At 39.3% G+C, this 23,139-nt stretch overlaps 1 protein-coding gene across 5 annotated transcripts in view; it reads left to right on the forward strand.

Moving 5' to 3' along the window:
• PANX2 (pannexin 2) overlaps positions 1–22,696 on the forward strand; it is a 24,632-nt gene extending 1,936 nt beyond the window's left edge. For 2 of the 5 annotated variants that reach the window (XM_055808363.1, XM_055808361.1), the window contains exons 2-4: positions 9,563–9,695; positions 10,105–18,987; positions 20,862–22,696. In XM_055808363.1, the coding sequence (XP_055664338.1) occupies positions 17,502–18,987; positions 20,862–21,223 (1,848 nt within the window). In that variant the 5' untranslated portion in view covers positions 9,563–9,695; positions 10,105–17,501 and the 3' untranslated portion in view covers positions 21,224–22,696. Of the gene's footprint in view, positions 1–6,175; positions 9,696–10,104; positions 18,988–19,947; positions 20,022–20,861 lie in introns of all 5 variants that reach the window. The other 3 variants (XM_055808364.1, XM_055808362.1, XM_055808360.1) reach the window with 3 other exon arrangements.
• Positions 22,697–23,139: the final 443 nt, after the last annotated feature.

Genomic DNA, 23,139 nt, shown 5'->3' on the forward strand with positions numbered 1-23,139 from the left:
CCTAGCTGACTTAAAGCGTTTGTCCTGACATTAGTTAAGGCGTCTAGAGCACGAGTGTTTTACTGGCGCCCTAGGCAGAGGCAGTGCTCTCAGGGAGACTGATGCAGGATATGGAGGCACACGCACACTGTGCTTTGCCATATTGTAATAGTGGAAATCATGGATGTTTGTATCTGTTAAGGGCCTGCGTCTTGCATATAGCCGGTAACAGTTTAAAAAGCCCACTTTAATTACCTGTCACCACCAATGTGGAGTCCTTCCCATCCAGGAAAGTCAAGTTTTAATGAGCCTTGGAAATTAATGACCCAATAAACTGTTACGACACCTTTTGGGCCATTAGCGGGTAGGTAAACATTGTTCTACTTTGTGAAGTATAGGCTTGATGAGTGTAGCTGCCAGTGCATGACTGCTTTTAAGGTACCCTGAAGCTCCATACTGAAGATCCATGTGAAAGCACTAGTGCTTTAACATACAGGACCAACCTGGCAGTCTGTAGCTTGTAAGTCTAGTGAGAACTGGCTGTGTTCAATCAGTCTAAACGTACCAGAATCAGGCTCTTGCTTTGCGCGCTGCTTTGGGATTGACTTCCAACACTTAATATCCTTAATACTTGTTTTCATTATGAGATAAAGTTGCATTACCTAGAAGAATAACTGCTTGCAAAGGTAGTCTTGAGATTTTTCTTAATTATAGTTAAAACTTTTTCAGTCTACCTCAGTTTTTAAATATATCATTATGTAGCTCAAGATCTTGAGCCACAGCCTCATTTTTTGGATGGTCATCTAGAGATGTCTCAGAAAGACCATATTTTCAGGCCATGCTGAGCTTGCCGAACATCTGAAAACAATCTTCATAGCAACTGAAAGGCAAGATTCAAGGTCACCTTTGGGGATCCTCGGTAGAATGCAGAGGTTTTGGGATCTCTTCCTCTGGTTTGTAGAGAAGTAAACTAGCAAAAGGCAATCCTACAGAAGCTCACAAGAGTGCATACTTACATATGTGCTTTCATACTGTTTGAGGTGTACAGGTTTGAACCTCAGTAGGCCTAAAGACTTGGGTGCAGTAAAGGTCATGCCCCCTCATGTGTGTTCCTTTACATAGTGTAAGTTTCCTAGAAGAAGCCCTTGGATGACTGTTTGTGGAGACAGCAGTAACTTGCTCCGTGCGATCAAGCCCTCCGAGACTGCAGATTGCAGAGGAGGTGCCAAGTCTAAAAGGCTCAGATTTATACAGTGGATATCCCCTCTGCAAGGCTAAACCGTGGTCCACACAAGTACATGAAAGATAGGGTATCTACTGAATTTGCTCGCATCTGCCTACATCGCTGCAATTGAGTTTATTTTGTGCTGTGGAAGACTATTATCTAGGCTGACAATTGTGTTCCAAATTTGTTTTTCAGAAGTATTAAAAGCAATGTCACTTGTGTACACTTATGGACTGCGTATGCTTATTTGCCCCAGTGAGATCTAGAGCAATAGCCTATTGTGTCTTGCCTGGGCAAAGCTTGTAAGGCAACACAGAAAACACCCTTATGTCTTTGGAAAAACACGAGATAAGACTTTTTTTCTCATATGATGTCATGTGTTTGTTCAGATGGTCTGCAGTTAGAAACATAGTATGAGAAAAAGAAAAAAATTAAAGATACAAGAGAATGTAATAGAAACACTTAAGTGTCTGATGAAGCTAAATAGATTCTTTATTGTGGTGGAGTTGAGGAGTTCAGGGTTAGTGGATTCAGTTCTGCTTCCACAGAGTTCAAGAGCAAAACTTCTATTAATTTTAATGTGACCTGAATCAGATGTTACTCTGTTAACAAAGTAGTATTTACTCAGACATCTTTACTAATTCAATCCTGTCCAGAGAGTGACCCTGGTAATAGCAATAGTCCAGCTGGATACAAGCTTACTACTGATACTGAAGTTTGTGTTATGTTTTCACCCATGCACTGGCACTGATTTTGGAAAAAATCTGACTTTGTTTGATGGCTTTGGATATGCTCCCTGTGTACAATTTAAATACTAGGTATGAAAAGTACAAACTTTGCTGATGAAATTGAGTAAGGTTCTTCTGCCCCTTAGTTGTGAATATCATAGTAGCTTCCCAACTTTGCTTTGGGCCCTTGTGTGCTTATCTAATACTTACCATTTTAGTGATATCCACTGCAAGCCATGGAAAGCTACTGTCATGCCACTAAACTTAGAACAACCCCCTTTTCTGGGATCTATACCATCTTATTAAATCAGTGTTGGTAAAGCTCTTGGAACAGTGGTGTGTGCACTTGAGACATAAAAGTGTAGTTACCAAAAAGCCGTGGTTTCTCACAAAACTTTTTGATGAGGATTGGAACATCTGCATGACAAGTGCATAAAGGAACTAAGAGTCTTTTATCTCTCTGATCTACCTTTGAGTTTATGTGCGTGGGATCAAGTGTAGCTTAAAGCATAGTCAACAGCAACTGTATGGTCTGTGCAACAAGTGTAGTGAGAGCTGCTTGGTCAAGCAGCATGGATGTCCTGCCCCGGGAGTGTGCAGAAGGCACCCCATCGTCACAGGAAGCTGGGGCATCCCAGGGTGGCACTAAGCCTTCTAGAGCCAGAGGCTGTGGTGAAGCACGTATGAAAGCAGAATTCAGCCTCAACACAGGACAAAGAAAGAGTGTGTTATTTATTTAAAAGGTGATCATTAACAACCTTAAAAATCATTATATCTGTAGTAAAATATATTGTATACTGTTGTTTACCTGTGAGTGAAGATAAAGTTATTAGCTATGTTTTAGTATCATGAGCAAAGGCAGTTAGGTTAATGCATTTGCTATTCATGAGAGTGATTTGTTTGTCCTCATATTGGAGTGTTCTGATCTTTACATCACTTTTCAGAAATTAAATGATAAATTACTGTTGCAGTAGCATCAAAGGCAAGACCTAATTGTTTAGCAGATACTATGCTGATTTGCTGAATTAATCACAATCCATCTGAACTTTATGTGTTACAAAAGGCTTTAAATTGAGTATAGGGCATTTCTTCTATTACATGGATCATAGAATCATAGAATGGCTTGGGTTGTAAGCCGTCTAGTCCAACATCCTTGCCATGGGCAGGGACACCTTCCACCAGATCAGGTAGCTCAAAGCCCCATCCAGCCTGGACTTGAACACCTCCAGGGACGGGGCAGCCACAACTTTTCTGGGCAACCAGTTCCACTGTCTCACCATCCTCATCATAAAGAATTTCTTCCTCATGTCCAATCTAAAGCTACCTTCTTTCAGTTTAAAACTGTTGCCCCTTGTCCTGTCCCACAGGCCCTAGTAAAAAGTCTGTCTCCGTTCTTCTTATAAGACCCTTTAAGTATGGAAAGGCTGCTATAAGGTCTCCCCGGAGCCTTCTCTTCTCCACCCTGAACAACCCCAATTCTGTCAGCCTATCTTCATAGGTGAAGTGTTCCAGCCCTCTGATCATCTTCACGTCTTTCCTCTGGACTCGCTCCAACAGGTCCACGTCCTTCTTATGTTGGGGACCCCAGAGCGGAGCACAGTACTGCAGATGGGATATCACCAGAGCCAAGTAGAGGGGTAGAATCACCTCCCTCAACCAGCTCATCACACTCCTTGTTATGCAGTCCTGGATTCTTAGTGCCCTTACAGTCTGTCTCAACGTGAAAAAATGGGCTGTCATCCTTGGTTCACTTTTTTTGCCCTGTAAATGAATCTGTAACATAGCCAACATTTATTGGGAGAAAATTCTTTTTCCAAACTTCACTACTAGATGGCAGTGCATTTTGGGTGAAATTGAGCTCTCTGCGGAGGGAAGGCCTGGGGCATACACACCGCTAGGATGTGCTCGAGGGTTAAATTCAGGCTGCAAAAGGGTCAGTGAGAGTTTGACTACTGATTTCAGTGAAGACCGGACTTCACGTTGATCGCTGAAGTAAGATACAATTCTTGCACAGGTCCCTCTGCAAAGAAATGCATACAGCCTTTCTTTGCACTTCCTAAACTTTCTTTCATAAGAGAAAGGAAAGCCACTCAGCTAACCTCATACATCATAATTTCTGAGTCTCCAAATTCTCCCTTATTGTTTTTCAAGAAAACTAGTGTGATTCCAGAAAGGACACACCTAGAAAGTTAATTAAAATAAATCCATGTGCCATATTTATACTGGGCATAAGATCATCATCAAGTAGTTTAGGAGCAATAGTCAGCTACCCCACACGAAGAAAGCCCACATGAGCACCAACAAGAGAAGAATGATATTGTTTCCCTTTCTAAAACTCACCCACGGACAGACTTCATGTAAAACCAGGACATCGTGTATTTAGAGGCCAGTATATGTTGACCTTGAGAATGATAAGGAAAGTTTTGGAGGCATGTTTCTCTGACCCAGTGGGTGGGTCAGGATTTAAGTTTTCTGGAGTCACAGGGTTCAGCCCTGGTGAAGGTGCGTACAGAAGGTAGCACAGGCTAAAGGAAACCTCCCCTGTAGCAATGTCTGTTGAGAATAACAGTGCTCACAGCTGGTAGTCCCAGGGGACCTTTTGCTCTGGGGCTGGGGGGTTTGGAAATTACTGCTTTAAAGACAGCAATTAGATTTTTTCTTCAAATACAAATACCAGTGTGTTTGAATTTCTGTCAGAACAATGACATGACCCCCGTCACACCCTATACATTCTTAGGTATCTGCTGGATATGCAGATATATATGCATATGTATATGCAGTGCTTTGCAAAGGTCCATGCTTAGATTTGGCTCCTTGGAGGTTTGATTTCCCATGCCTAAAGATCCAGGAGCCTGACTTTTCATTCCCTAGCAGCTTGAACAGTTAGTTATTCCTGTGCAGACTAGAAGTAAAATGCAGCTAACATGAATAGAGAGTTCAGATTTGGTAGTACTGCACTGCCCAGTGCCGGAATGGGTGACTATACCAGGCACTGGCTGGTGGAGAAGCAAATTGTAAGCCTGTGAGTACAGGTTGTCACTTTTGTCCTTCCATTTTAGCTGCAGTGGAGCCTGCTGGATTGTTCCTTTTCTCACAATAAAGGTTTTGGGTTTTTTTAATTTATTTATCTATTTATTTATTTTTAAAGAAAGTATTTGAAGTGTTTCTTTGCTGAAGCAGACTAGTCTTAGGCTAGTATTTAGTGAAAAAAATGGTAAACCACCCAACTCTAATTGTTAGTAGGTCAGGCTCTAGTGCAGCTATAGTTCAACACAATGAACAACACTGTGTTGGTGTTCAGCAGTTGGTTTTAGTTACGATGTTTCAGTATCTCGGGTCAAGGCCTGGTAAGTCAGAGGAGATACGGATCTAGATAAAAAGGGATTACTCCTTTAATATACACCACGTTTCCATTTTCACTTTCTAAAATGCACAGAATGCAAAGTATTAGACCACAATATTAATTATCAGTTTGATGTTCCATGTGTTTTTCTATTATCCTCTGCTATCCCTGTTTTTACCATGGAACTAGTACATACAAACCACAGCTACAAGTAAGATGCTGCTGGGTCAGCAAGTACTGTATTCTGTCCTCTGTGACCAGCAACGATGCTACGAGCAGTGAGTGGTAGCCTTTTGTAGTGAAGCATCTCATGGTGTTCACTGAACTTCCAAGACACTGTTCTGCAATCCAGTTGATGAAGAGATACTTGGTTTTCATGATGTGCTGCTTTGTTTGTTTGTATTGTTTTATGTTTTCAGTAAGTGGTTTAAATATTCCAGTTCGGTGTTGTGCTGTGTTAAGAAACAAAACTATCAGTAATGTCTGTGGGAGTTCTCTGTGTAAGGGACCAGAGTGGTGGGCCCCAAAGGAGAATACATTGCTGTTTCTGTTATGTGTTATCTTCACCATACTGAAATATTTCGGTTTCCAAACTACAAAAGTTTTAGAACTGATGTGGTCAATTACAGGGATTGCCAAGTCATATCCCTCTTGTGTAGTGCCTTGTGCTTTCTATTCACAGTGAATTATTCTTGCCATTTTGCAATCATGTTTGCTTTTCCCTCAAAAGCTGTTAAATACCAGTACTTTAATAAAGTAAAGCAAAACAATCATCCAGTTGACTTCTGTACTTTAATCAAAAGCCAAGCTTTGGCATTGATTTTCTTGCTAGGTATATAAAACAGTGCCTACAAAATACCAAAAAGTTGCTCATAAATACTGTATTTCTATGTCTCTTAGCAGTTACGTAGCTCAGCCCTCTACCACCCTTCTCCTAGAAAATTCTCATGAGGAAGTAATGGAAGGAGACAGTAAGTTAAATGACTGAAGGGTCAGTTCAAGTTTTTCTGTTTTATTTTCTGATTTGTAATCATTTGCATAAGCAATGCTTACTTCACAGTGTAATACTGTATATGAGTGAGTTTAATGTCTTTTTACGCATTTCACCCTACAGTATATTTGAAATAGTATATGTTGAGGATTTCTGTATTATGAGATGGAGTTCTACTTTGTATTTGTGTTGCAAGTTGAGGGCAAGATATTTACATATGCTGTACTTATGTGACTTATCTGATGGATGGTTTTTGATCTTGTTTTCCACTTCAACTGCACTTAAAGCCACATACAGTAAGAAAGTGAAGATGACATTTTTTGAGGATTATTTTTTGTGCGAAAAGTACAGGGCCAGATTGTTTTATGTACATGATGACACCAGTGCAGAAATTGGTTCTGAGGTGGCATTAGCAGTGAAAAGAGAATTTTCTAAGAAGTGTCTCAGTACCACTTGTGTTTAAGTGCTTTCTAATCACATATTTTTAAAAAGAACTGTAATAGTACAAGCAGCCACAGGCTGGCTGCAGTTAAGCTGCTGGCTGTTTGCACTGCTGATGGAATTTTTCCCAAAGGGTAAGGGCAGTTCACACACAAACGTGAGCTGTGCACAAGATATGCAAGCTGGCTTTCTATGAGTTTTGATCATTTAAAGATTTGCAGTTACACAGCTGAATGTTAAATAGAAAGGTATTCTTGAGGAAATGCTTGAGCCTCACACATGTAATCATTCCACTGCAGTTCCTAGTGGCTACAGATATTTTTCTGTCATGAATTCCATTTCTCAAACTTAATTGACACGTATACATAATCTTTTTTTTGTATGCACTTTAATGACCCTGTTTGCACTATTAACCCCTTTATCTTCTCAAGTGTCATGTACGTGAAGGGGTCCAAAATGTGGATGAGCTTTAACTTAGTACATGCTTTCAGATAACTTCAACAATTTGAACAGATGGTCAGAAATATTTTTGTGTAAGAGGTACTTAATTAGTTTTCACCTTTGTCAAGAAGAAATCTTGTGAATACATAAGAATAAGGTAGAGACTCTTTTTCAAAGCTACCCTGAAGTATTTGAGGGGATTTTTTTGTCCCTAAATGAGATAGAAATTATGCGTCCATGATCAAGAAGAAATCTCAGCTTGTATTGTTTCTTAGAGCTGTACAACTCTTCAAGAAGAATCTGCATCATTACTGAGTTCCTTGGGTTCTGTCAGTGTTAAAAATGACTGCAGTGGGCATCTTCAGTAGGTATACACATTTAGTTACAAAAGCTAAATAATTTTTCAGTAGACTGGCATGATTCTTGTGGAGGTTTTATTCTAAGAAAAACACTGAAATCATTGCAGATATTTACATCACCAGAGATTTTGTCCCAGGTATGTATTATACTCTTCCATTTGAACTGGGAAATACAGCAGTTCATTATGATAGCGAGTTTTGGGGATTTGTTTGCTTTTCTTTACTGGCACCATGCCTGTCGTGCAGATTCTAAGGAGCAATGATGCAGCCAGGTGCAGAGACATGTGGTGTGGGTTTTGCATCTTAGAGCTCAGTGGCTATTTCTGGAGCATTTTAGTTAAATGCTGAAGTAAGTATTTCAGCATTTTGAGTTTGAGGTACCTTCTGTTCTGTGCCATCCATGACCTTTCAGGAGGGCAGAAGACCTCCACACTGGAACTGGCAGAGCCCCTGGGAGCCTTGGGACGCTGATTTTCCTGGCTCTGTTGTGACAGATCAAAATGGTTCTGTTACTTTAAAAACCCAATTTCTTTGAACATGGAGGAACCAGTTCTACAAAAAGCAGTAGACCGGCCATCTCTGCCTCCTAAACACTATGTTATTATAATAACATTATTACATAATGAGCAAACTATTGGCATTTTTTTTCCTTTTCAATGACATTTTTGGGGTGCTGTGTTTATGCCAAGAGGTACTTAATACAGGCAATCTTTTTCATTTCTAGTCATTAAATAACAATAATGTAATGGAACAAACCTACTGTTCCATATTGCTTGCTGTATTTGTATTTTGTACTTGACTCATGACTTAAGAAGCCACCCTCGTATATGTATCATCAGTTTCACTGGATTTTCATAATTCATTTTACTTTGGCATTTGTATGTTTTCGCGGTTCACTTCAGGTGTTACTCTAGTCCACATTATCATACTGTCTGGGTGCTTTTGTAATTGCTTTGGGGATCCATCTCCAGAGGGGATTTTTTTGAATTGCCAAAAAATATTTTTTCTTCTTTGGAAAACATTAAAACACTTATTTTCACACATTACTTCTCCTGTACAGAAGATCTGTACATCACCAAATTCCACTCATCTCCTCATGTAAGCGCTAAATTTAGAAGTAAATATTATTCAGATCTCTTTTGTAGGACTGTGTGCATGGCTGAATTTCATTAATTATATTTTGATGAATGCATTCTTTTAAATTCAGATCTAACCTTCCCTTAAATCTTAACATAATACAAAGCAACATTATAATACAGAAACACACCTCTATGTACAATTACTGGCATCATCATTTCCTTCTTAGGTTATTTTCTGTGTTCTCACAGAGCTCTCCTGAGCACAGGAAGAAATGCTCCTAGTGATGTTCAACAGTACAGTCATTGTAAATAAGCTCTCTTTCCAATGATGTTACCATCATACCGCGTGGCCATCACATGGCAGATGGTAGCTCATTATTGAGGAAACATTCCTCTAGAGTAGCAACCTAAGGGATTTCATTTAGGTGTTTCTGCACCTTCTGCATAACAGTTGCCATTTCTGGAATAACCTTCTCCAACAGACTTCAACATATCAACCAAGTAGGAGTAGGTATCTTTCTCTCCTGAATAACCTGGGCAGGTGTTACAAGTCTTTCAGCCTCAAATTGCTGGTAAGTGAACTTCAGCATGCCAGCTAATTTTAGAAGAGCTGATGTTAATTACATCCAAGGAATAAAGTTCTGTAAATGTATATATATACACTATATATATATACACTAGGAAAGTGCATTACTAATTTATTGATTCTGCAGATCCAAAATATATGCAGTTCAAGCAGCAGTCCTGCAAGGAAAAAAACCATAAATTGTAAATATGGGGACACCTGCTGCTGCCCTTACATTGCCGTTACCCCTGTGGGTAACCCATTACCTATCAGTCATTGAAACTGCTTATCTACATCTCAGCCATTACGACTAATCCTTGTAGAGTATAGGCCAGTAAAATTTACTAGCAGCAGTGGTTTCCTATCTCATTTCTTTAGGGACTTTCTTTTCAAGATTTTTTTCTTAAACAGGACAAGTGGTTTCAGAGAGTGGGCAAAAAAGGCTATACCTTACCTTGTTAATCATGGAGAAGTTTGTACCTTAGGACGACTTCCTGGGCATGGAACCTATATTCAGATTTGGAAAGAATATTCCCTAAGAAAGGTAAAGGTATTGTCTTTTTGTTTTGATAAAAGTAATAATTATTAATAATTAGCTTGCTAAGTTAAGGCTTAGTTTGTTGAATGTTTTCTTTTCTTATTCATATGACTTGGTGAGTTAAATAGGACTGTATGACTACAGTTGATACACAAAAGTAATTTCCAGAATCCATCCTCATGCTGTACTGATTTCTAACCTTTAAATAAAGTAGTTGAAATAAACCACTTAAATTAAGAGAGTTTTTCCTTTGGCTGTGAATTTGTTGAAATCACATTCAAAGTAGAGAGTTACATAGTCCTTGCGGACTGTGTGACTGAGATGGAAAACCTGTATACTGCTTAGATAATGTTATACTTCCTTAGACTACAGGTTCAACCTCAGTAACATGAATGTTTTTTGTTCTTTTTTCCAGAGAGAAGAGGATCCAGGACATTTCTTCTTTTCCATTTAAACGTTTCTGAAAAACTACTAAATAAATTATTTCTGTTTCTCAAAATAAACAGTTTGCTACCTGCTTTCTTGTGCAATGCTTTTAGTACCCAAGATGAATGAGGCATGTATGTCTGATTGCTTACACATATGTGACACAATGTAAGGAGAGCAGTATGATAAGGACTACCCTTGCCAAGTACTGGCATTTATTGCTGAATTTAGGGAGTTTCTCATTTATCTTGGCTGTTAGAAACTTGTGTTCTGGCATCTGATGGGCAGGGAGAATCAAAGATTCTACCTAAACACTGAATTTCTTCTTAGAGTCAAATGGAGGGGACTGTACAATGAGTGCATCAGAGAACTTGACTGGAATGCCAGCTTTTCTTCATAGGCAGGTTGGGCACCAGCACAAGGATGATTTAGCAATCCTCTTCAAGAGGGCAGAAAGCCAATAGCTAGGAAGCACTAGGCCCAGGGTGAGTCTGTTACATAATTAACTCAGTAAATATATCTATCAATATACTCTACCTGATACTTAACTGGGGTCTCCAGCATGAGAGCACTTGTCCAGGAGCTGGGAAATCCAGCCTGTTCAGCGGCACCTAGGCACCACTCCTGCTGCCTATACACCGTGGTGGTCAGACTGAATGTTTACTCCTAGATCTTCGAATAATTTTTTGCACAAGAGAAGAGGCATACTTACTTTCGTCTTGGTGTAGCAAGCAGAAGAATTTTCATCTTTTTTCGTTTTTTAATTGTATTTTCTGAAAACTGGGTTCCTTTTTTTCTGTCTGTTGTAAGAAAATTGTGCTATTCCTTCTGCATTACTGAATTACAGCACTAGTATGCTGAAATCATGCAGTTCAATTGGAAGATTAATGAGGTGTGATTTCTTTTTCCAGAGTAAATTCTAAAAGCTGGAGGTCACAAGAGGCATACACAATTTATTATTATGGTTTATACTGTGCTTTAGGTGAATATACTTTATTTCACTGGGAATGTGGTAGGTGTGAAAGGTCATTTGCCCTTTTATATACGGGTATATACTGTTTATTACTAGTATTTTCCTTTCTTACTTTCTAATGTCTACCCAAAGCATTGTAAGGTGTTGTCATTATTTCTTTAAATAACTTTTTATCGTAATAATATTTTAGAAGCTTGAAATTGACCCCCCTACAGCATCAGTTCTTCAAAGAGAGATGCACGTGCCAAATTCTCTGCACTGTGAGTAATCCCATTGGCTTCAAAGGAACTGTCCAGTGCATGAAGTCACTTATGTCTTTTTAGGAGCAGATCGAATTTTTTAGTGTTGAATATTAAGAGATTGGCATTGTTATTTTTATTCTGAAGGGGCAAGGGAATGTTTGTGTTAGATGCAATTCACTCGCTTTCCCAGGAAGACTTGTAAAAACTTAGTTTTGCAGAGGCAATGGAGAACGATACATATTTACAGCTTCACCATGTTTTCTTGACAGTGTCGTTTCTGTTTCCCGTACACCAGCTCATATTTTTTTGCAAGGTTTTCTTTTTTATAGATAGGAAAACAGACATCCACACACATGCATGCACACACATACCCCAAAGAGCGTCTTTGGTGAACTGTGCTGTTGATCTATTCCTTTGACTGAGATGCAATACTGAGGCTCACTTGTATTTCAATGATAGCCTTCTAGCCATATTTTACTTAATGTGTTCCTAGTGCAACTGGCCATTGCATTCATTTTTTTAAATGGCTATTTCCCAAATGTGAAAAAAATCACTCCTGTGTGAATCAGCCATTCTTGCTAGATGTGACCTAAAGAAAAAATGTTCACCTTGAAGACAATCAAGCATTGGAGCAGGTTGCACAGGCAGCTTGTATAGTCTCCATCTTTGGAGGTTTTCAGACTGACAAAACCCTAATCAAACTGGTCTGAACTCAGTCTTGGCCCTGCTTTGAGTGGGATGTGGCACTTGGTAACTTCCAAGGTTGCTTCTGGCATTTCCATCATTGTGCATAGGGGTATAACTTCCGGGAGTGGTCTAAAAAAGCAATTAGCAGATTTTCCCATTGGTAACTCCATTTCCAGATCTGAGATTGATTTTTGCAGTGGGAAGTTTCACAGGGGTTCCAACCCCGAACCTCAGCACCCCAGCCCCTTGATAGAGGAATTTCAGAACTTACAATACTGTATTTCCTGGTTGAAATTAAGCAGGAGATTTATTTATCTAACATATTTTCATGTCTAGCACTTGCAGCCTGACAAACGGTGTTTAATTCAGGGCCTCTTGAAGAGAGCAGCTGAATGTATACTGAAGTATATGGAGGTTGGGAAACCACTGAAGGGAGGTGGCTGACCTTGGACTGGGAACAGTAGGAGTGGGAGTCTGTGCCTGCAGGAAGCCCACAAGCATTTCTCAGAGCCTTTACTAACAGGCAGCAGACTCGGCATCTCCTAGCTTCCATACTTCATTCCTTCTTTCCATATTGTCTTTTCTAACGAGTTGTTTGATCACAGCCCCTTCCTCCATCTCCCTGTCTTGCCTATCTTCTCACGACCATGCACTCTGTTTCATTCCCATAAACTATGCCTTTTATACCACATGACTTCCTGCAATTCATTTTTCTCCACTGAAGCAGTACTTAAGCTGATGAGATGAGATGATACAGAATGGAGTATGTGAAAAACCTTAGCTGCCAAGGGATTTCAAATTTTTCAGGTGGCATACCACAATCAATTGTATTACACAACTGACTCAGTAATCCTGTCTTGTTTATTTTAACTTGTTTGTATGTCCAGAAAATTCAGTGAGATGTCTCTCATAGCTTATCCACAAGAATAATTTTGTGGACTTCTAGAAGCTACTTACATTCATAGTGAGCGTTATAAAATGTATTTATATACAACTGTTGAAAACATCTGATGTAGTGCTCCTGTGATCATTAATATTATTGAAACAAGGGAAGCTAACCTTCTTAGTATGCATCTTTATACTCGTCAGTATAAGATAAAGTATAATATACTATACAATATGTTAACATCAAGGACTTTTTTTCTGATGTAGTAATTATTTCTGCACAGCATGAGCACAGGGTTATTTAGCCTCTTAAAAATTATTTAAAAGGAACATTTCCTGGGAATGACAGTGACTGTGGGAAAGTATTACTGAAGACAGGACTTGTTCTTAGGTATTCCGAGTGATGTTTTTTTGAAACTGTGTTGAACTTTGTATTCTGGCACGTGTAGGTGAATCTAAGGGCAGACCTTCAGACTTTGAACTTAACTGAGATTTTATTCTGAACATCAGAACTAAAAAATCTTGCAGCAAGCCATCCCATTTAATGCAGAAAAGTTGAGTTTAGTATTCCAGCCACCAATAAAAATGGCAGCTTAGTTACCGTACTTTTTTCTGTCTTTGCTACAGATGCACACGTGTACAAATCACAGATACATGTCTACCCTGAACTGCCTTTTCAGTGTTTGGAACTGGAAAAAAAATTATTTTGGAGATGTTGACCTTGCTGTCAGGGTTGTTTTGGGGTTTTTTTTGTAGGAATTTCTGTCTCTTTGGCTCACAAGAATGTAGCTATCAAGGAGAGTGGAGGGATAAATTGCATTTATGGGCTTAAGCCTAGACAACATTGAGAAGATGACCAATCCACTCAGCCATAATAATGTCCCCTAAGCTTTTCCAAAAATGTTCTTTACAGCATCTTACTCTATTGTCTTTTCCTACATAATTGACCAGTTACTCCTTATGCAATTAAACTGTGGAGTCTTGGGGGAAAAGCTGCATTTCATGGTGGCTGGAGTGGTTATATGAAAAAGAAACTTATTAAACTGCTAGAGCATTTTCAGGGTGAAATAAGAATATCAGTAGAAACTTTATATATTTATGAATATAAAGCTAAAAGCAAATACATTTTTTTATATTACATGATCCCATGTCAGAACTATGATTTTAACACTGTTACAGCCTGTTTCTTTAATGCTACTTGCCTAGCAGGGGAACATTGTAAAATAATAAAACAGGCCTGCTGTGCCTTCTTGAAACTGCGTTAAGTAGGGCCCTCACAGCTAAAGTGAGCTATGTGTGTGAGAACAACTCATTACTCCCCTGTCCTCATCAGATCTGCGTGTTGAGATCCAGCTATATGTTACTGCCATCTTTCATAACAAGCAAGATTAGTTATTGACCTAGTGCTTTTCTTTTTCATTTATTCCTGATGGACAGAGATTGCAGTAGAGGAGAAGCAGGTCCATATCCTACTATGATGGGGTCAAACACCTTCACGGTGTTAAATGCCAGGTTAAATGCTGCCATCCCCTAAGAAGCAGCATTCACAGATGCTAGTTCAAGCCTAGTGGCATCTTGCTTGGCAGCCTTTTGTCAATGAAGAGAGACAGGCTCCTCCAGGCAACAGCTAAATTAGTCTTTCGCTTTGAAACATTATCTGAAAGGGTATTCCTCTCTTCTTCGTTGTCTGGATTAAATGAATGAGCTTCCTAAGCTGATGTTATGCTCTGTGAGTCAAGTCCTATGCTGAGAAGGTTAAGCTAAGTTCCGTTGTGGAATAACCACCAAAATTAGAGGCGTTCACTGATGGTGAGTATGGCTCAAATATTAGAAAACGCCATTCGAATAAAATTGCATTGAAACTCACTTGCCCCCACTTGAATCAGTTATCAGAAGTCCCACTGACTTGTCTGAGAATTGGGCTTCATCTGAAGGGTCTTGGGATTTATATGGCATATAATGAAAATCATGTCAATTTAACAAATGTGCAAAGAAAATACTGAACTAGCGTCAACAAGTAACAAAACATTGAATAAGAACAGGACACCATGCTCAGCTATCCCAATAAGTGAGAGATCTCTCACAACTTACCAGGCAACCAGGAAAAGCAAAAAAAATTCCTGTAAAATTACATTTGCTTTCTCTACTGGTCTGGGCAGCCCCATTTTTAAAGTAGCCTCTAATGAAGTTGCTCAGTCCAAACCGGAGTTGTGAGGCTCTTCAGACTGGAAGCAGTGGCAGTGGATAGAGGGCAGAGTGAGTCTCTAACTGATCTATCCAATGTAAATGTAAATACATTTTTGTATTTTTCCTTTTTGAATGTATAAAATAAATATATATTTGATTGTTGTTGTATGTATGCCATTTTGGGAGAAGTCATCTTAACTTTCAGGTATCAGTGAAGAGAACTACTTGCTGTTTATTTGGTAGTAGCAACTGATATACGAATCCAAAAATAATCCTGATGGATGATTTATATGAATGCTTGTTACTGTCTTCCCAAGTATTCATGGTGTTGAGACCTAGGGGAAATGAACCCATGTCTGTCACAGGAAACTAGGTTTCATATTAGCAGGTTCTACTGAGCTTAGGGACACCCAATTAAAAATATTTATGCTCATGAGAAACACACCACGCTTCTTTGCCTTTTTTCCCCCATGGGAACGTTTTCACAACAGAATCTATTTTGTCTCCTGGGAAATCATACAGTAACTCTCTCATAGGAGGAGCTGAAATTTTTTGTATGCATCCCTTCATGCGTAGGGTTGGGAGGACATACATGTAATTACCAAAACCAGGAGAGTCAGTGGGCATTTTTCTTGTAGCACATGGCTGTAAATACACAAAAATAGTCTAAATGGGAAGCTGTGTAACATTACAGTGCTTTAAGCTCTCCTCTGAGGTTGAAGTTAGATCGTTTAAAAATAGTCTTCAAAGAATTTAAAGAATTTAAAGGTCTTTAAAGAATTTGCAAGGCTTACTTCACATGCTGTCTTAGGTAGCATCATCTATTCTGTCAATTTGGTTTAAATTGGTTGTATTTTTAGAAAAGATTCCTCACTGAATCAATTAAAAAAATATTTTTTTGTGCAGTTATCAGTATGTAGCTCTCTGTAGGTCACAGAAGAAGTTTAAACCCCAACATTTTACCAAAGAAGTAGTAAATGCTTTTGGTTTGTTTGCATATGAGAAACAGTTGCTTAAGTAAGGAGTCCTCTGTTAAGTCAAAAGGATAAGGGTTTTCGTCTACCTATTTATTTTTAATATTTTATTATTATCAAACACTATATTTTAGTATTTCTTTTATTGATTTATATTATTAAGAGAACAGTACCACCACTGTCTTCCAGTGAGCTGTTCTCAATCTGAATTGTAGACTGCATTCAGAAATGGAGCAAGCTGGGTGTTCTTGAGCAATTCTCAATTCAAGAGAACATGCCTTCCTTCTTCCTGTGGGTCTAATATTAGAAAGTTTTTAAAAGGTACACCGGAACACTGTAAAATATATTCTCTTTGTTCTACCTGCCAAAATATGAAGATATGGTCTTCTTCTTTGAAGAGGGTGTTTTGATAATGGTCATTATTCTTTGGGCAATTAATACTGTTCTAGCTTTCACAAGTTTTTCTATCTTATTTTTATGTATTGCTAGAAAAATGTAATTGTGTAAGAACATAATTTATCTACTGGGTCGAGACAAAAGTCCTTTTAGCCCAGCACTCTGTCTCTGATGATGGCAAAAAGCAAATGCTTAGGAAGGAGTGTTAAAATAGACAAGCATATGGTATTAATTCCTTTGATAAACCCTTCCACCCTCCAGCAGCCTGTGACTTAAACATGTCCTGAGAGAAAAATTACATCACTGTGCATTTAATAATCCTTGCTATACTTTTTCTTCCATTACTTTGTCTGATTGCTTTCTTGATCCACAGTATTTGTTTCTTCCATAATACTGTATGAAGCAAGTTCCAGCATTTAATTGCACATTGTATAAAAAACAATGTTACAATTTCAAATGTAGAATTAAATTTTCATAGTGATAAGTACAGTTAACACACGAGATTCTGTCCTGGTTAGTCACACTTTAATTCAAGAGTGTTAGCTGGGAGGGATGCAGTTGACTAAATGCTTGTAAGTCTTTTAAGTTTCAATTTTTTCTACCATATCCAATGAGTAGACTTTGTTAATAAGGATTAAAAACATTGCCTTCAGCTACATCTAACTTTTTTTTTCTATTTAGAATATTTAGCTGGGGTGAACCTTAAATTTCACCTAAATGAGCCTTTCAGCGTTTGCACATAACATCCTCAGCTGCTGTATAGTAGTTATCAGGTCTTTTAGCTTTACAGAGTTTAGGTCACAGTTGTTTAGGATTTTGTTCTCAGGGAGGTAATTAAACCAAAATATGTATTTCTCACTGAAATTTCTAGCTCAGGTTCATTCTAAAACTTACAGGTAAATAGTGTTGCTTGGGGGCTTGTGAAGATGTGTGCAGGCTGAGCTGCCTAATAGACATGGAGGGCTTAACGGTCATGTAAAGATACAGTAAAAATTGATATAATTTGAAATGTTTATTTTCCAGAGCTCCTTTTGTAGGTTAAATGCACAGCAGTGACTTTTCTCTCTGTTATACAGAGGAGCCAATATACTGTTACACACCACACAACTTCACCCGCGATCAAGCCTTGTATGCCAGAGGATATTGTTGGACAGAATTAAAAGATGCCTTGCCAGGAGTTGATGCCAGCCACTGGCCCTCCTTGTTTGAGCATAAGTTCCTACCTTATGCACTGCTGGCTTTTGCTGGGATAATGTACATTCCAGCTCTGGGCTGGGAATTTCTGGCCTCCACCCGACTGACTTCAGAGCTTAATTTTTTGCTTCAGGAGATCGATAACTGCTACCACCGTGCAGCTGAAGGGCGGGCACCAAAAATAGAGAAACAGATTCAGTCCAAAGGCCCAGGGATCACTGAGAGAGAGAAGAGAGAAATCATTGAGAATGCAGAGAAGGAAAAAAGCCCTGAACAGAACTTGTTTGAGAAATACCTGGAAAGAAGAGGACGAAGTAACTTTTTAGCTAAGCTTTATCTTGCGAGACATTTGTTCATCATCTTTTTAAGCATCATACCAATCACATACTTATCCACCTACTATGCTACACAGAAGCAAAATGAATTTACTTGTGCACTAGGAGAGCCTCCAGACAAAACAAGCAGCTCCAAATTGCACATTAGAGTGAACTGTAAACTGCCATCTGTCCAGCTCCAGCGGATTATTGCTGGTGTAGATATTGTTCTCCTCTGTTTCATGAACTTGATAATCCTCATCAACTTAATTCACCTCTTCATATTTCGCAAGTCTAACTTCATATTTGATAAACTGAACAAAGTTGGAATAAAGACAAAGAAACAGTGGCAGAAGTCCCAGTTTTGTGATATCAATATTTTGGCCATGTTTTGTAATGAAAATCGGGACCACATAAAATCACTGAACCGTCTGGATTTTATTACAAATGAAAGCGATCTGATGTATGACAATGTGGTACGCCAGCTGCTTGCAGCGTTGGCCCAGTCCAACCATGATGCCACTCCAACCATGCGTGATTCAGGGATCCAAACAATAGACCCTAGCGTTGATCCAGCAGACATTGATGCTAATGAGCAGCTCATCATTAAGAGACCAAGGAAGAAAATGAAATGGATCCCAACTACCAATCCCCTTCCTCAGCCATTCAAGGAACAGTTAGCCATTATGAAGGTTGAGAACCATAAACCTGAAAAACCGAAGCCTGTGCGGAGAAAAACAGCAACAGACAGCCTTATAGCTCCTTTGTTGGAGTCTGCTGCAAAAACCTCACAGCAATCGTCTGCTCATAAAACTGAGCCAAATGCCATCCCAAGCACAAGCAGTGAAAAAAAACACACGCGACACTTTTCCTTGGATGTTCATCCATATATACTTAGTAGCAAAAAAACCAAGCCAGAGATTCAAGCCATCCCCTCGATGCCTACATCAAAAAGCCAAGAGGGTGGATTTTTAAACCAGGAAGAGAATGTCGTAGTACACGTTACCTCCTCTCTCAAAGGTACAGTATGCCGTAATGCCTATACCACCTCCACAGACCATAATTTGCATAGCGAACTTCGGGAACTCAAAGCTTATCTGAACTGTTTGACCTACCTTGCTAGATTTTGGGATAGCAATAATCTTAGGTCTTGCAAGCCTCAGAAATGGAGGTTCTCTCTCTTTGACAGCTATATGGAGGATAAGGATAGAGAACAGGTATCGCAAAACAGCATGCGAGGCTGTAGGTGCAGGTAATTTTTCAAGTGTAACCAGATTTTCACAATTACGAATATGGTCATGCCTTGCCAAGGAAATGAGGAGAGTTTGGCCTCCATGGTACCTTTCCTGCTACACAGCACCTGGCATGTTTCAAACCTGCCTTATTTTCAAGTCATATGGGAACTGCCATGGTAGATGACCAGTAACAGCCACTTAGCAGTCTGTGAGAAACTGTGCTAATGGCAGTTAAAGCTGCCTGTAGAAAAAATTCTCTTTAACTACCAGTTCTTAGGAGTTGGCATGTGCTTGCCACCTAGGAAATTACAACTCAGACTACTGGTATTGTTCTTCACGCACATAAGAGATGTTTTGAATTGCCCTTTGTCTCATGTGGACCAGAGGATGGATGGTCTGAAGTGTGGATGCTGGTCAGGGATTCAGGAATTCTGACATTCCCTTCCCATGTAGCCTCACAGGAGATGCTCTTTCTGTGCCTCAGTTGCCTGTGTGTGTCTTGGAAATTCTGTCCCTTTCTTACCTCAAAGGAGTGTTTCAATTATATCAATAATTGTTGTATGCTAGAGTGATGAGGAAAGCCATGTGAGCATTAAGAAAAGTGATAGATCAGTAGATAAACTGATAGACAGATATCTTCTTGTTTATTTTTGTAAGCTACTGACATAAGAAAGAAGCACTATGCAGTTGAAGTTGCAGAAAGATTTGTATGTACTTAAAGCAATGGCTCTCATCTCATTACAAGCTAAGACCTCCCTCTGGGCTTCGACAGACTGACAGCTACCGTCACCCCACTGCCCAGCAAAGAAGTGATTTGAGGTATAAAAGTTTCTGTCACTTCCAAATCCCTATGCTCCTTAGAGCCCTCCAACTCCCCAATGTGCATGTGAGCTATTCTACACATTCCTTATCCAGTCACCTGCTCTGATTTCAACTCCTCAAAACTACTGGGGTTTTCTGGTCTCAATTACCTTCATCTAAATTAGTGCTTGAATATTTTAAGGGCAAAAAATAATTACTGTAGTTTTGGGGCTCTGTTACTCCCCATTCCCATTTAAAATTTTCAGCTTTGCTTTTGAGTTAGACCTACATTGCAGTCCATCAGGTAAGGAAGACTTACAATTTCTGGAAAGAGACATCAGTTAATGTCAAATTGCTGAGTTCTTTCTAAAGACGAGTGGCTTACAATGTGTAACCACTAGTTTTTCCCATTGAAAATATCAGTGCTTTTTGTATTCCATCCGGTGGATTTCAACAGTCATAACGTTTGTCAAAACATTCAATCATAACATTTGAAAAACACCTGCCAGGCTGTAGAGGAGAATAAAAGATACTTTTCAGTTGTTTTTTGTTCATTTTACGAAAACACCATTCATGTAAGGAAGCATGAGCATGCTAACAAAGAGCAAGATTTACAAAACCCATCTGTTGTTTGTCCTGTTTCCCTGACCTCACAACCCTGTTGTTTTGAAACAGTCCTGTTGGATTTCTCAAAGGGTCCCAAGACAATTCATTTTTGTGTCCACTCCTGCTCCCACTGAAATCAGTGGCAAAACTGCCAATGCCTTTTATTGGTCCAGAACATTCCTCTCTGATGGACTGGAAAGGTGAAAGACTACCTGTCTTTTAACTGGCTGGTTTTGGTTTTTTTTCTTTTAGACACCTCTCATCCTGCAAAAGAGATCCTATACTCATCTGAGACATGCAGAACTGTGCCTACTGCTGGGGCTTTTGTCACATGTAACCACAACCATATAGCCACAACCTCTGCTGCAACAAGTATGACTTTGAACCAAGTCAAGCCAGAGCCAACACCTGCACTGAACTGCAACCCAGCCCACCCTTTGCTGCACATCAACACGCTGTACGAGGATCACGAGGAGGAAGTTTCAAACATAATAGACAATGGTATTCACTCACCAACTGACACTGGGGAAATTCTCTCCATCCCTACTCCAAAGCAGATAAGGTTGGCAACATTTGATGAACCAATGGCAATTGTGAGCTCGGTGGAGTACTGAAGACCCTGGGCTGTGCAGCTGTGCCCCCGTGGCCAGGCCCAAGACCACTGCAGTGCAGGCCACGGTCCCCCGCAACGATGCAATTCACTGCATGAGCATGGAGAGTTTTCACACAGACTTATAGCTTTTGGTAACAACACCAAACAGTTTTTCAGGATCACATCATGAGCACTGTCAGTCATTTGCAAAATAGAATAAAGAAAATCTGGTGGAAATAGACGTTTAACACCAAGACAAGCATTAGCTCGAGCTCTAAACTATAGCTTCCTGATTTAGGTGGGGATTAGCACAATTTTTGAACATTAAGAGTCTGACGGCATGCCACAGTAATTTTAGTGAGTGTTTAAATTCTTTGTATTCAGAATCACTGATTAAAGTTAAAACAACATGGAGGTGAGGTATACTTTTTTAATGGCAGCAGTTAAATAAGAGGTTTTTTCTAAGCAGAGAGGATTTTTTTTTCAATTCAGGATTATGAAAAAGGTATATGCAAGCAAAATTTTCGTTTGTTTGTTTCTTTAGCTCACTAGTGTTGGGCTTGATGGAGACTTAGCTGAAAGGGCCTTATGACCACCAGCATTTAAGTGCAAAAAGATTGGTACACTCAGTCTCTTGCATTTATAAATGAAAATACCTGAGGTATGCCCCGCCCTTTAATGAGCTTATATGTTTGATGGAAGATTATGAAATGAAGAGTTTATTTTTTTAAATATATTTTACCATGGGAAAAATTACTTTAATAACTTTTCAAACCAGGTGTTGCTTTTAACAAAACATGTAGAAGAGAGTCATTGTAGCTGCTTATTTTTTCATAGTGTATTTATGAACCAGGTTAGAAACTTTCATGGGTGCTTCACTGATACGAAAAATCTTACGAAGGTCATTACAAAATATCTTACAAAATAGGAAACCAGCAAAACTGTTTTCAGTTAACACACAGTTAAAGAACTATCAACGGAGGTCTGCAGGCGTGGCTAGTCCTTGATTCAGCAAACATTTAAGGCCATGGATGACACTGGAACGACTCACACGTCTAAAGCTAAGCACACACTGAAATGGCTTTGCTGGATCTGGGCTTTAGTGCAGGCAGACAATAAACCTGCAGTATGTGCTATCACTCTTGATTCAATATTTGCCGTCCTTGGCTCAAAGCACATCTTCATGCCCATCTTCCTATAACTATGGTATGTGTGATTTAATAGAAAACTCTAGTATAACTAAAACATCTATTAAAAGTGTATCATGCAATAACCATTCTCAGCAAAATTATAGTGGAACAAAAAGTGACTGTGTTAAAATAATATTCCTGGCTGCATTCAGAATTATGGACTATGTGTGTTTGCTTCAAAACTATGTATAATGGTAGAAAAAATATGCAGCAAAAATATGGGACTGAAATCTTGACTTTATTTTTAATTTATTACCTCAGACATGGATCTATTATACCAATATTTAATGAAAATAGCTCTGAAAATAAATACCTATTATTCTGAATAGTTTAATGTGTACTACTTCCTAGCTTAGTCACGTACAAGTGGGATTTTATTATAAGCAGTAGGCAGGACATGTAAAGCTACCATTTCCCCCCATACATGACTTCATTTATGCCTAACCTTTTTGGCCTGATGTCGTGGTGTAACCCCAGCCGGTCACCAAGCCCCACGCAGCCGCTCGCTCACTCCCCCCTCACCCAGAGGGATGCGGAGGAGGATCGGGAAGGAATGTAAAACTCAGCAGTTGAGATAAGAACAATTTAATAAGTAAAGCAAAAGCAAAACAAGGAGTTCATTCATCACTCCCCATGGGCAGGCAGGTGCTCAGCCATCTCCAGGGCAGCAGGGCTCCGTCACATGTAGCGGTTACTCGGGAAGACAAACGCCATAACGCTGGATGTCCCCCTCCTCCTTTCTTTTTTC

This window comes from Falco peregrinus, chromosome 6, assembly GCF_023634155.1.
Source record: "Falco peregrinus isolate bFalPer1 chromosome 6, bFalPer1.pri, whole genome shotgun sequence".
Lineage (NCBI taxonomy): Eukaryota > Metazoa > Chordata > Aves > Falconiformes > Falconidae > Falco > Falco peregrinus.